Genomic DNA, 14,387 nt, shown 5'->3' with positions numbered 1-14,387 from the left:
ATTCCAGAATAATAGCACTTACCATTTATAGTTTTAATTTATATCCAAATATACAGTTAATATACGTATTTTAAAATCATTGAGCCTGTGCAGGATGTTTTGGAATTAAATAAATCAACCATTGCATCATCATGAACCTTAAAAAAAACTGAAGAAGCAATGTATCCCTTCTCTTAATAGGCTTTTATTTGTTAGGAAAGTGAAGGAAAATAAGGAAACAGGTTTTTTTTAAGACAGACATAGATATGGTACTTTTTTCATATTATTTTACTGTCACATATTCTAGAAAGCAGGAAGTAGATTCCTGTAAGGCTCAAATTTATATATTACAATCTGAGAATCAGAGAGCTGAACTTTCCCATGATCACAGCAGTGCTAAGGGTATTTAGGGTACTGAATATAAAAGGCCATTCATTTTATGAGCTCTGTCTGATTATAAACCCAAGACCATTCTACTTATACATTTAGCCCTTTTCTCATTCCTTTGATCAGCTTATTTTTGGACAAAATTTCCCCATGACCTTTTCCTGGATTTGACGAGTCTTCACACAGTACACAATGGGGTTCATGAGTGGTGGCACCAGAAGGAATATATCAGCCATGAGCACATGGATCATAGGAGATACATCCCTGGCAAAACGGTGGAGCATCGCTGCACTCAGCATGGGCACATAGAAGATGAGCACGGCACAGATGTGAGAGATGCAGGTGTTGAGGACCTTGAACTGCTCTCTGGGGGTTGTGATTCCTAGTACAGTCTTTAAAATCATAATGTAGGAGAAAGTAATAAACACCAAGTCCAACATAGTAGAAAGTGCCGCAAAGAGTCCATAAACAACATTGACTCTGTTGTCAGAGCATGACAGCTTCATGACATCCTGGTGGAGACAATAGGAGTGGGAGAGCAGGTTTTGATGACAGTATGTCAGCCGTTGCAAAAGAAAGGGCAGTGGAAGGATCAAAAGAACGTTCTTGGAAGTCAGAAAGACCCCTATTTTGATGACTCTTGAGCTGGTTAAGATTGTGCTGTATCTCAAAGGGTTGTGAATTACCACGTATCGGTCAAATGCCATTACAGACAGCACAGAGGCTTCCGTGACGGTGAACAGATGGATGAAAAACTCCTGGGCAAAACATGCAGCTGCATGAATTTCATGGATACCAAATAGGAGTAGTCCCAACGTGGTGGGTAAGGAAGAGAGGGATAGCCCTAGGTCAGAGATGGAGAGCATGGAAAGGAAATAGTACATGGGTTCATGGAGGCTTTGTTCTGTCTTTATAAAGAAGAGGGTGGTAAAATTCCCCAGGAAAGAAAGAAGGTACACAGATGAGAAAGGAATGGATATCCAGATGTGACTCTTCTCTAGTCCAGGGATCCCGATTAGAAGGAATCTGAGAACTTCAATTTTTGTGTCATTAAGAGGAGACATGGCACACAGAAAGATACTTAACAAGATGTTGACTCAAAGCAGCTGGAAATTTCTTTAGTGAAGTTATGGTAGAAGATATCCCTTTCTGGTACAATGCACATCACAGATACTAACAGGACCAGTAGATACTTCCTAAAGCCAAATGTCTATGTTTGTACTGTCAGTTTGGACTGAAAAAAAAAAAAAAAAAAAAAAGCCAAACACAGAGACAAATGAAAAGAATATGACCTGCTTTCTCCTTCAGGCAGTTGTTTCAATTTGTTAAAGTATCAAGTAATTTGGACTTTTAATATTTAACAATTCCAGATAATCTTTTGACCACATGAAAGTACTCATGTACCAATCTCACAAATCAGGTCTCCAATTTCATGGGTCTCTTATTTCAGTTTTATAAAAACTTCTTGATGAAGGGAAACAAAATCTTGAAGAGAAAGGCAGCATTTATTGTAGATTAGAGGTGAGATTCATACATATATTCATACCTATATATCTCTATAGGATAAACATTTGAAGTAATGGCTGAACTGGAAGTTTATAATTATACAGTCTTAGAATTAAAAGGGACCTTTAAAAAATATGTAGTCTTACCCTCCTGCCTATATGGAAGCTACTGTAACTCATGCTGAATAGGTTGTCATTGGCTTACACATCCTAACTTATTACCAGTATTAATATATTAACTACTACCTAAAGATTTCTACTTCTGCTTGAATACTCATATTGTTTTTCTTCTTTGAATTGAGTTGATATATGTTTCTAAAAAATCATATCTTCTTTTCTCTGTAAGTTCATAATCTAGTCCTTTTACACAAAATAGCTTCTTATTTTCCTTATTATTATTATTAGATTAATGTCTATCTTCTCCCACAATTAGAATATAAAGGGTAGGGAATTATGCACTGTTCACTACTGCATTTCCAGTTCCTAGCATAATAAGTGCAATTTAGTTGTAGATCCATAATTACTTATAAAATTGAATATTATTTCCCAAAGTTGAAGACAGGAATAGTTTTCTCCATTCTTCAGGGTAAACTTCGTCTATTCCATCATATAACATGTATGTGATTTTTGCTTGTTTGTTTTGTTTTGTTTTAGATTCCTCATTTTGTGCACCTCAAACAATAAGAAATATTAGACCTTTTTAACATATCCAAAACACTGTTCCTTGACTATTGGTTCAAGAGAGTGTCTATCTCTTCCAAAGCCTTTATTTTCCATTTCTTTGATGATCTAGGAATTATGAACTCTCCATTTAATCATCCATACAATCTCCCTCATTTTTAATTACTTGTCAAAGTTGATTCTCTTCCAAGAATATTGGAAGATTGGGAGAACATATGCTTCTAGGGAAGTGTAATCTCTTCATGTTTCTGGGTCATACTGGCTGCTTTGTTGCTAGAGTTTTCTCTTCTTCACAACCCCTAAATGGATGAATACACAGAGTACTGTCCAAGGACCTGGGGTATTGGGAACCTATAGCTTATTAAAAATAAATATTTGTAATTTAATAGAAAGACCAAACCTGCATCGAATGGCATAATATGCATCATCTTATGTGTGTATAAGTTTCTCCTAGAACTCCTAAAACTCTAAGCCTCAAAAGTGTGCTGGCTATGGCTAAAATAATCTTATGTCAATAGACTGTGGTCTTTGTGTCCTGTCATTTGTCTAACAATTGTCTCAAAGATTGCATTGTTTCTTAGAGGTAGTCACTATTGAGATTTAATTCAAATGCATAGGATAAACACCTATAAACTTAATTATTGTATTATATATTATTATATAACTTTTAGACAGTAATAGGACATTCCGCTAAAAGATTTATATATATTTTTCTCACTTGTATTATTATTTTACCCATCTTATAGATAAGAAAAAAAAAGTCTTAGAGAGGTATGATAACTGTCCAATGTCGTATATCTACCTACCAGCAGAAATAAAGAAAGAGAATTATGTGATATTTGAGATGTACACCCTTCTCACACATATCATCCAGATTGGGCATTTCTGGCTGAGCATTCCTAAGACTTCTCCAGCCACACACTCCCATCAACACGTACACACTGTCTCTCCTTGAAAGTTCTGTAGTATTCTCAATCTTCAAGGGCATCCTTTGGCTCACTTTGTTAATTTAATAGCCAGTCCATTTCTTCGGAATCCAAACAGAGAGGACATACAATGAAAATTATGTCACATATTTTGAAAAAGTACAATTATATCTTACCTTTTTAAAATCAATGTGACACTCCATCATGAAGTCAATGGTAAGAAAAAGACCGGAAGCAAGGAAGAATCCTTCAGACTCCACTTTCTGCTTGCAAGCATTATCTTATGAAGCCCAGAGAGCCTCTGGGGATGCCTACAGGTAGAGCTGTTTGAAAAATGACATCATACTTCATGGAAAATCTTCTAAATGTTGACTCAAGGGACATAAGTCTAGGACTGAGCCCACAATGCAGGCTTAGACCGAGGAAACTGAGTGTGATCAGAGTTTGGGAGTCATATTCAGACTCAAGAGTTATTCATCAACTACTGACCATGGTTCATTTTTTCCCCTAGCTATGATTAGTCAGTACATCCAGGCAGGTCAGCTAGTTGTTTAGAGCCCCAAGTTTTAAAAGAGATCAGACCATCAGGTTTCTTCCAACTTGAAATTACACTCCCTGGTCCTTATGCTTATTGACCATTAAGATTTCCTCATTTTGAAGTGTCAGATCAAGTCTTTTGCTCATTTTCTGTTGTTATTATATGTCTTTTCTACATTTATTTTTAGGAATTTTCATATATATAGGATAAGTCATTTGTTGGTTGAGTATAGCGTATATATTCTCCCACTGTATTACTTGCCTCTTTAGTCTTTTAATCAGTTCTGTTTATTCAATCAATAGAATCAGCCATCCTAGGTTACATGGATTTTTACTACATTTGCTTTGTAGGCAGGAGATTCTCTTTGTAACAAATATGACCAAACCATGGGTCAGCAACCATAGGTTGCCAACCTGTCTTTGCAGTGTAAATCATAAAACAACTCATCTAATATAATTAGACTGGTGTAATGAACACTAGAGGTTTAAAATGGAGGAGCATGAGAGGGGATGAGGAATGGAAAATTACCTATTGGGTTCGATGTACATCATTTGGGTGATGGGTACACTAAAATCCCAGACATCACCACTAAACAATGTGTATATGTAACGGAATTCAACTGGTACCCTCTAAATTTATTAAAATTAACAAAATTAAAATAAATAAATCAATATAAAAATAGGAAATAGAGATGTGGAAATTAGAAAGAGACAAATTCACTTTGGCTTTTCACTTTTTATCTTTGATATTTTAAGCTTTCTCACCTTCATTAATACACAAATACATACAAGTTCTTATACAGTATGTAATAATGAAGTGCTTTAGTTATCTGAAGACTTTTTAAAAATGAATACTTTGATTCAGTAGATTTTGAGTGGGCCATAAGTTACTATATGTTTAATAAGTCCCCTGGTGATGCTTATGTTGACGGTCCAAAACCACACTTGAGACATGCTACATGAGTACTCTGCTACGTGGTCGTAGATGGAAGCAAATCTGTCTGTTTGATTTGCTTAGAAGGTTATTAATTTTTTCTGAAAAAGAAAAAAATATAAATAAATAAATAAATTGTGTTTACTGCAAGTTTGTTTTTTCTCATCTTGAAAGTAAAACCTCTATAAGACTGCTGCCAAGAACAGGAACATGACTGATAAAAATTGTCTTTCTCAAATTAAGTTGACTAAGGAGAGCTTCTGTTGTATTAAAATGACAACATAGATTTTCTTACATTTTAAAAATTATTATTTCCCTTTTCAATTATACCACTTTTATTTATTATCCTGGGTTGTCTTCGGGAGTTCTTAGATGTCTACCTGCTCTTCTATTCCTGTCATTCTCTCTCTCATCTTAGTGTGCAGACTGAGGCCTAAATCAAAATTATGTGAAAGTGGAGATGTAGGTTAGCCTTGTCACTCTTTAATTTTGAGGGGTTGTGTTAATATTTTATCATTGACTTTTTGGTTTACTGCTTTTTATTCAGGGAGAGGTTTAATTTCTACTTTCTTTCTTTCTTTCTTTCTTTATTTATTTATTTTTTTATTTCAGCATATTATGGGTGTACATATGTTTAGGTTACGTGTGTTGCGCTTGGTTCCCCCCCCCCACTGAAGTCCGTGTTTCAAATATGTCCATCCTTCGGGTAGTGCGCATTGCACTCCTTGTGTATACAAATACCCGTCCCTTCCTCCCTCCTCCCCCCTCCTCCCACCGCCCTTCCCGTGGTACAGATGATTAGGTTAGGTGTGTTGCGCTTGGTTCCCCCCGCAACGAAGTCCGTGTCTTCCATTCCTTGGTTTCTAAGAATCTTTTAAAATCACAAAATACTATGATATTTTATTGAACTTTTATTTTGCTTTTGTTGCAATGATATATTTTTAGCTTCTTTGTCGTAATATATTTAAATGTACATTTTAAAAAAATTCTAACAATTTAAAAAATGGTAATGATCTCACAAAGCAATAGGAGAAATCTTCCAGGCCTATCTACTTCAAAAATATTCACACACTAGAGCAAACTCACTAACACACACACACAAATATATTATACCTGTTTAATGTGACATGTATGGTACTCAAATTTTCAAGAAAAAATAATGCATTCAATTAAATGGTCTGGGTTTATTGCATACAACTCATTGAATAAATTAGAGTATTTTCTCATGGCATTAATCATTTTTCATAAGAATGTAGTAAAATGAGTGGAACAAAGTATGCATTTAACAAATGGTGTTTGAATAAATTAATGCCAAATAATTAATTATGCATGCCTTCAATGAGTACTCTAGAAGGCACTTAAAGTGAGAATCTCTGCACAATTTCTAGTAATTTGTCAAATAGCTTGAGATAGTAAAAAAGAAATTGTAGGAAGACATCTTCAACCTAAAATTGAGAACCTCATGAAAAAATTGAATGAGAAATAGTCAAACAGAAATAGAAAGTGTGTATGTGAGAGAAGGGAAGAAAGATAGTAAAAGAAAACAGAGATAATGCAAAGAAACAATTTTGCAAATGTGAGCAAGAAATTAAGACATTTATTTCTAAGTCTCTTGCCACTACCAAACTGAAAATCTATGGGACACATATATTTGTGAAAATATCTTTAGTCACAATGACACGGGACAACTTCCATATAAATATAATACTGTATTTTATGTGTACTAAGATGGACAATCTTCACATTTTAACATCTGTGAAGTAGGAATGCAGTTTGCAATCGATGGTGTCTATGAATTGATGCAATGTGGTACTAGCTTCTACAGTTTGAAATTAAAGTCTAGAATCCAGCAGGCTTCCAACTTACCTACAGTCTTATGACATCATCTTTGTGGGAAACACGCTAAAAAAAAGAGCCCTCTTAAAATTAAGATGTTTAGGTTATACAGACAAAAGTATTTACTTTTCAGCAGTAGTGAAAACTACACTGCTGTTCTCATGTAAATCTTATATCACAAAGGCATACTCTCTTTGCCTAATTCATATATACTCTACATCTTAAAAATGATGTTCCCTTTTGTCCCTTTCGATTTTATAGTGTGCCATTTTTTGCAATGTTTTCACATTCACCTCTCACAAATGACCAATACGAGAACACAAATAAACACAAAACAAATCAGTACCTACAAAACCAAAACACAAAACAACAAAACAATAACAACAAAACTTAGCATAATCAAAAGAAAATAGTCAACACATTTGACTGGCATTCTTCAATTTGCATTTAGGAAAATACAAATTAATATCACAATGAGATATTATAACATATCCATTAGAATGGCTAACATTAAAAGGATTAATAATCCCAAATTTTGGTGAAGATGTGGAGAACTAGAACACTCATATTTTTTTTTAATTTTTAATTTTTTAGCCCCTTTACATTTAAGAGACAATGGCCCAGAAGTTTCTATCTGAAATTCATATTCTGTAGATCACCAGGAATTGATGTCTTTCTTGTGATACTTATTTTAAAAGTATTTCAGACAGAAAACTCCAGGCCTAGGTAATATATTTAACAAATCACTTGAAACATTTGACTAATGAGTAAAAAAAAACCATACATATATATTTCTAGATATTATAAAAAGAGAGGTCACTTCTTAACAATTTTTTGAGGCAAGTATAACCTATATTTCATAACCAGATTAGGATATCACAGAAAATAAATATGAAAGACCAACATACCCCCCCAAAGTGATTCCAAAATCTAAAACAAAGTGATATCAAATTTAAGCTGGTGGTTACACATGCACTCATACACACACACACTCACATTTTGATCCTATTGGATTTAATTCAGACATCAAAATCATTTTTCATGCAAATATTTAAATATGTAATTCACCCTATTAATACAAAAAGGAAGAAATCATTCAATAGTCCAGATTTATGAAAAAATTGACAAAATTTATTACTGATAATGATATGCCAATGTATTAAACTAGAAATAGAAGATAATTTTCTTAATCTTATGTTTTAAAAAAGAAAAACTACAATGAATATCAAGTATTAAAGTTATTTTTCCCTGGAGATCAGGAAGAGGAAGAAAGTGCTCACTATGCTCACTTCCAAAATTTAGCAGAGCCCTAAGTCAATACGATTGGGTGAAAAAACAAATAAAAGACACAGGTTTTGAATAAAAGAAATAAAGATTTATCATTGTTCACATACAATATTATAAATCATTAGTACATGCAAAATATCCAAAGACAAATCATGAGAATCAATAAGTTAATTCATCAAGGTAATTAGATACCCTTTTTATATCCAAATGCACATCCTGGCAACAGAAAATAGAAACTAAAATTTAAAGTGATGTGCTGACACTGTTGGGCTCACACTACCATAAATTACCATATATCAAAACCTAACATAAAATTTATAATTAATGACAGCAGTGGGTGAGCTCAAGGAGAGAAAATTATGTTCAATGGAACATAATAGAAAGAGCAGAAAAAGGACCACATGTATTCATTTACATTTTATGACAAAAGCACCATTGTGATATCGGGGATAAATAATGCTTTATTCAATAAATGTTTCTAAATGAACTATATGTCCATATTAAAAATATGCCTTTGTCTTACCTCATCATTCATAAAAATGAATTTTACCTAGCTTGTATATCCAAATATCAAAGCAAAGCCTTAAAGCTTTCAAATATTATGCAGACAAATATTATTGATAATGTCAGTAAATTTGCCGGTTATTTATTTATTGCCCCAGCTTCAAACATAGCCTTCATTGCCTACTCTGCAATAGTGCACTTGGACTCAATGGACATTTTTTCCTTTGCAGATGCATAATGTTAAACTTGGCCAACAGAGGATGCTGCAGGGACATCCGCAGGAAAAATGCTGTGTACTTCTGGATTTTTTTTTCCCCCAGAATATTACAGGGGTACAAATGTTTTGGTTATAAAATTTCCTTTGCACCACGAAAGTTACAGCTACAATTTGCCCGTCCCCCAGACAGCACACATCGCACCTGTTAGGTATGAATTTACACATTCCCCTCTGACCCCTCCTACCTGCCCGACACACGATGAATGTTACTTCCTTGCGTATCTGTTGATTGATTAGTACCAATTTAATGGTGAGTACATGTTGTGTTTGTTTTTCCATTCTTGTGATACTTCACTTAGAAGAAGGGGCTCCAGCTCCATCCAGGATAGTACAAGAGGTGCTAGGTCACCGTTTTTTATGGCTGAGTAGTACACCATGGTATACATGTAGCACATTTTATTAATCCACTCATGTATTGATTGGCACTGGGGTTCTTTCCACATCTTTGCAATTGTAAACTGTGCTGATATGAACATTCAAGTGCAGATATCTTTATTATAAAATGTGTTTTTTTTTCCTTTGGGTAGACACCCAGTAGTGGAATTGCTGGATCAAATGGTAGGTCTACTTTTAGTTCTTTGAGATATCTCCATATTATGTTCCATAGAGGTTGTACTAGTTTGCAGTCCCACCAGCACTGTTACTTTACATGTGAGAAACAGTTAATAGTGATCCTCACCCCATCAAATTTCAACAGTACCCCTGTGGCTAGACTGTTACTGAACCTTGTAATTACTCTAGTGGTTTGCTTCCCAGACACTCTATCTGCAACCTGCAGGGGTGTTACTGGATTGTCAGTCCAAGCTGTGATTTCCTTTCCACCTATAAGGTGTCAAATGCTTCACAATTCCAACTATGGTTCCTTGCCTGCCAGCCTTAGCCTACCTCTCACATTGGAGGGGTGATTCTTTCTTCTCAGCCCTGAAAAGGAATCTCAGTCTGCTAGCCTTGGCCCACCACAGGGGCCATAGGGGTGTTTCTTTCTCCCCAAGGCAACTGAATGAACTTCTCTGGCATCCAGTGGACTGAAACTACACATTCTCCACCGAAATCTTAACCTATCTCAGGCTTGGAAAGGACCTCCTCATCTTCCAAATTTGTTCCTGCCTTGAGTGTTCTCCCCTAGCTCTAGGGTATTATTTAGCTATCTTTACTCCTTTTAAAATTAATTTCTTAATAAAATTAATAATTGTATTAACTAACCCTCTTCAAATTACTGTGTGGTTTTTGTATTTTGATTGGATCCTGTGTGACATAGTAGGCACATATTTCTTTATAAATACATAAAAAGCACTATACTTAAAAACAAATTTATGAATTAGACATTATTAAACTTAAGAACATTTCTGGCCATCAAACCTGTCATTGAGAGAGTACATAGAGTATAGAAGATATTGTAATAGATGTACCTTACAGAATCAGCTCCAGAGTCACAGGGCTATTTCTGTTCCTCCAGGCTTATACATTGGGTTCGACCTACTACTTAAAACTTAGAAAGTTAAAAACCATGGTTATTTCCTCTTGAATTCGCATCCTGTTCCATCTGCCTGAGAAAGGATGTCTTTAAGAATTTCATTTCATCTTTTCTGTGTCACAGGTTTTCTGGGAACTTCTCATCCCAAGGTTCTTTGGGAAATAGACATTGAGGTAAAATTTAGTGTTCTGTGTGTTTAATATGGGGAATCTGTGGGAGAAGCATTTTTTGGAAGAAAAGAAATGGAGTAGGTACCAGGGGTAAGAAGGAGAAGTTGAGCGGTAAATCAGGCCTAATGAAAATCTTGTCCAACAACACAGGGAGTTCTGGAGCTGAAAGTTTCCAACTGATTTTTCCTGCATTAGGCCCAAGAGGCCAGACAGATCTTTATGCCATGATGTCTTTGTCATTGAATGGATCATAACTGTAGGCAAAGCACATTTCTCCATCAGAGGCAATCCCTGAAAAGGTTAAGCGTTGAAATCTCTCTACTGGAATCATTTCCAGCAGCTGGGGCTGCAAGTCCATCACTGAAATGGGACCAGGTAGAGCATCTCCATGTCCATCACAACTCAAGTTAGAGCCTCTTCTATTGGGGGTGGGGAAGGAGAATGCAAGATGCTTTGGGCAAGTTTTAAGTTTTTGCTGGAGATTGGAGAATATTACTAATGTGTATTCTTTCTAAACCTTTGTCTTTTCTTCATGCTACCTCTTCTTCCTAGAATACTTTTCCTAGTGGTATGCTAATAAACCAGCTCTCTAGAAGTTTTTTCAAAGCTCTGGGATGTAGTGTTTTCCAATTTCTGTATTTTAATATTAATACTCCTATTATGACCAATTTCAAACTACCAATGTGATATTACAGAATATGGACTTAGAAAAATATATTTACAATGGTTTTTCATGAGTCGGCTTTAGCACATCACTTCCTTCCTGTTTCCAACTGGTAAAAATGAATTTGACCCAAAGGGCACAAAGTGTCAACTACTCCAATTAACCACTTTTTAATAACATTACTGTACAAGGTACCTATTTCTATAATGCCATCAGATATGCTTAATTTATTTAATATGTATATCTCCACTATGAAACATTTACTCTTTAACATTAACACCACAGACTTTACTGTTCATGTATCCATAGTACTAAAAGCAATAACTGCCACAACACATATTTCATTTGTCTCAATGTATTTTTCCTGGATGAGTGAATAAACTCTAAAATTTACACTTGCAACTATTTAATATGTGCTCGAGATCGTTGGGGAAGCCCAGCTGCATAGTGCTATGATAACGTAGTAGTTACGGTCCCATGCTCAAAAAGTTTGCAATACAGCTAAGAAAAAAAGTGAGTATCTGTGAAATAATAAAATATGACACATAAAAACATAGGTGTAGATCATCCTGGTGAAAAAGGAAAAAGTAATGAGTTATCAACAGAAAAGAAATTGGTAAAAACACAATACCAAAGATCCACATAGATATGTAGAATAAGAGGGAAAAATTATTAAAAGATGAAGGTGGAGATTGTGTACAACTCCCAGCCCACTCATAGTTAATGACATGAAATCCTGTCCTATGGTATTAAACAGAGAGCTTACACAATTGCCCAGATGTTTAGATAAGCACTGTGAGCCTTTCTTGAGCAACTCCCATTTAACTGCCTCAGTTTTTGCTGGCAAATTGAGGGAGCTGATAGATCCAGAGTAGCAATGAGATAAAAAAAATAGATCACTGATCAGTGATATTATTGGGACTTAGTCCATAGCCAACAGCCACAGGAGGAATTCAAAGTTCCACCAGAAACTCAGGTTCCAAACTTGTCCTACAAACTCAGAAATTTTTTCATAAAAAGTTGTAACATTGTGATACAAGAAACAAAATTTGGAAAAATGTATTTAAAAAAGAGATAAAAAAGGTAAAAATTGATATCTGAGTTTCAAGTTAACATGAGAAACTATGTAAACATAGTTATACTTGATTTTAAAAGTTACTGCTATTATTATTGTTGATAATAATTTGATAATATTAACAAATTTATATAGTTTCAAAAAACTTAATTTTTAACACATACATTGTCTCATATAAATCTTATAATGATGTTGGGGGTACAAAAGACCATAATTATCACAATTTGTCCAAGAAAAACCCTAATCTCATATAGGTTAGAGATTGACTGACATCCCATATATAGGAAGTGAAGGAATTAGGAATTTAACCAGATGGTCAAGACCCGAATATTTTACTTTTCATCTACTAAATAACTTTCCAAATATTTTCAGCGGGAAAACTGGAGGAAAGAAGTTACTAATCCTTACAACCTCCTCCCTATCCCAAACTTGTAGAGAATTCCTAGACGAATCTACTTTGTCCTGACAGTGTAGACAACAGGGTTAAGCACTGGGGGAAGAAGCAGGTAGATGTCAGCCATGAGGACATGGACTATGGGAGAAAGATGCTTCCCAAAGCGATGGACCATTGACACCCCAATGACTGGCACAAAGAAGATGAGCACCACACAGATATGGGATACACATGTGTTGAGTGCCTTTAGCCGCTGTTGATGAGATGCAATACCCAGCACAGCATTAAGAATCAGAGATAAGAAAGAAGTATGAAGACTGAATCCACGCCTAGTGTGGCAATGACTACACACAGTCCATAAAGGCTGTTGATCCTGGCATCAGGATCACTGCCAAGATGGAAATGAAGTAATACAAGGGCTGGTGGAGTGAGGACTCTATCCAAATGACAGAGAGGATGGTAACGTTACCAACAAAGGCTACCAAATACGCAAGACAGAATGGGATCGAGAGCCAGGAATGAACATCCAGGAAGACCCCTCGGGATAAATACGGGCTCCACAGCATCACTGTTATTCCAGACAACCATGGTGACCCTTGAGTAACTTGAAGTTAGTGAGGAATGTTCTTGTTATTCTTTCTTAACCCTCGGAGTTATCTTTTGTGAGTACAAACAGTGGAATTAGTCCATACGTCTTTCCTCTAGCCTGACACAGAAAAACAGGAGGTATCTCTTATGAGCCTCACGTAAGGCACTTTTCCCAATATTAAAGAGTGCCAAAGTCTACAACAAAAGTGTGAACCATGCAAATATGGTCATCTCTGTCAAGAGCTGTGCTGGGTGTGCATAGAGGACATGGAAAAATTTAAGCAACACGAGAGTAGAGAAAGAAATTTTACTGTATATTATAAGGATAAAAAGAAGGAAAAGTCAGAGTAAATATCTGTGGATTTTTATAAGCTTCCTATCAATAAAGTTCTTGAATTAATCAGTTATTGGTTCTTGGCCATCTTTTCATTCATGATGATTGAATTGATTCCAAGGACTCAACATAATTTCCCTTCAAATTTATTTTATTTAATAATTTGTAGTATACATTTTAAATATTAAATATTTTAGTGATAATAGATACATACCTCATTATATTAAAAGAAGGCATGAACAGAAGGACAAAAGGAAACATAATCCCAAAGCACTTTTTTGAACTTATTTTTATAATATGAGCATATTTTTGAGCTGTTTAGCATAGCAACTATTCCCTAACCTAAAAATTCCTTGTGGTAAAAAAAAAAAAAAAGAACTATATAAACAATGTGTGTGTGTGTGTGTGTGTGACAAAAATAAATCTTTAGGGCATAAAGTCACATGTAACTGTGAAAATTCTTTTAAAGGTGGTTTCTTGTTTGCTCTCCCACAAAATGATGTGCACACTTAACATTCATTATCACTTACATATGTATTAAGTAAAATATGTACCTTTCCACTTTATTCACCATTTTTAATTCATTGTTTATTTTCTTCAAGTGATGCTTAGCATAACATTTTAAAAGAATAATCAACCCAAATATTAAATGATTCTGCAATTTTCTGACCCATTTTCACCTACTGTCAAGAAGCCACAGCAATCCGTAAATGCAGTCCTAAGTATTCACCAACAGCGCCTCTTAGAAACAACCAAATTATTTCTTCCTATTTCAAAAAATGATTCTAGTGTCTGGTTTTGCTTTTCCTCAGCAATCTTTGTTGTAATAGCCTCT

At 35.0% G+C, this 14,387-nt stretch overlaps 1 protein-coding gene across 1 annotated transcript; it reads right to left on the bottom strand.

The window, feature by feature from the left end:
- Positions 1–488: 488 nt before the first annotated feature.
- On the bottom strand, positions 489–1,250 carry LOC105811365 (olfactory receptor 51A4-like). Its single transcript, XM_012645548.1, has one exon. The coding sequence runs from the start codon at positions 1,248–1,250 to the stop codon at positions 489–491; it is 762 nt and encodes a 253-aa protein (XP_012501002.1).
- Positions 1,251–14,387: the final 13,137 nt, after the last annotated feature.

The sequence above is a fragment of the Propithecus coquereli genome, unplaced genomic scaffold (genome assembly GCF_000956105.1).
Source record: "Propithecus coquereli isolate 6110/MARCELLA unplaced genomic scaffold, Pcoq_1.0 Scaffold235, whole genome shotgun sequence".
Lineage (NCBI taxonomy): Eukaryota > Metazoa > Chordata > Mammalia > Primates > Indriidae > Propithecus > Propithecus coquereli.
Note: the sequence above shows the minus strand (reverse complement) of the source record. Positions and strands in the feature narration are given on the sequence as shown.

What these genes read in the sequence shown, in the direction of transcription:
- LOC105811365 (XM_012645548.1), bottom strand. Translation starts at nt 1,250, where the DNA reads ATGTACTATTTCCTTTCCATGCTCTCCATCTCTGACCTAGGGCTATCC.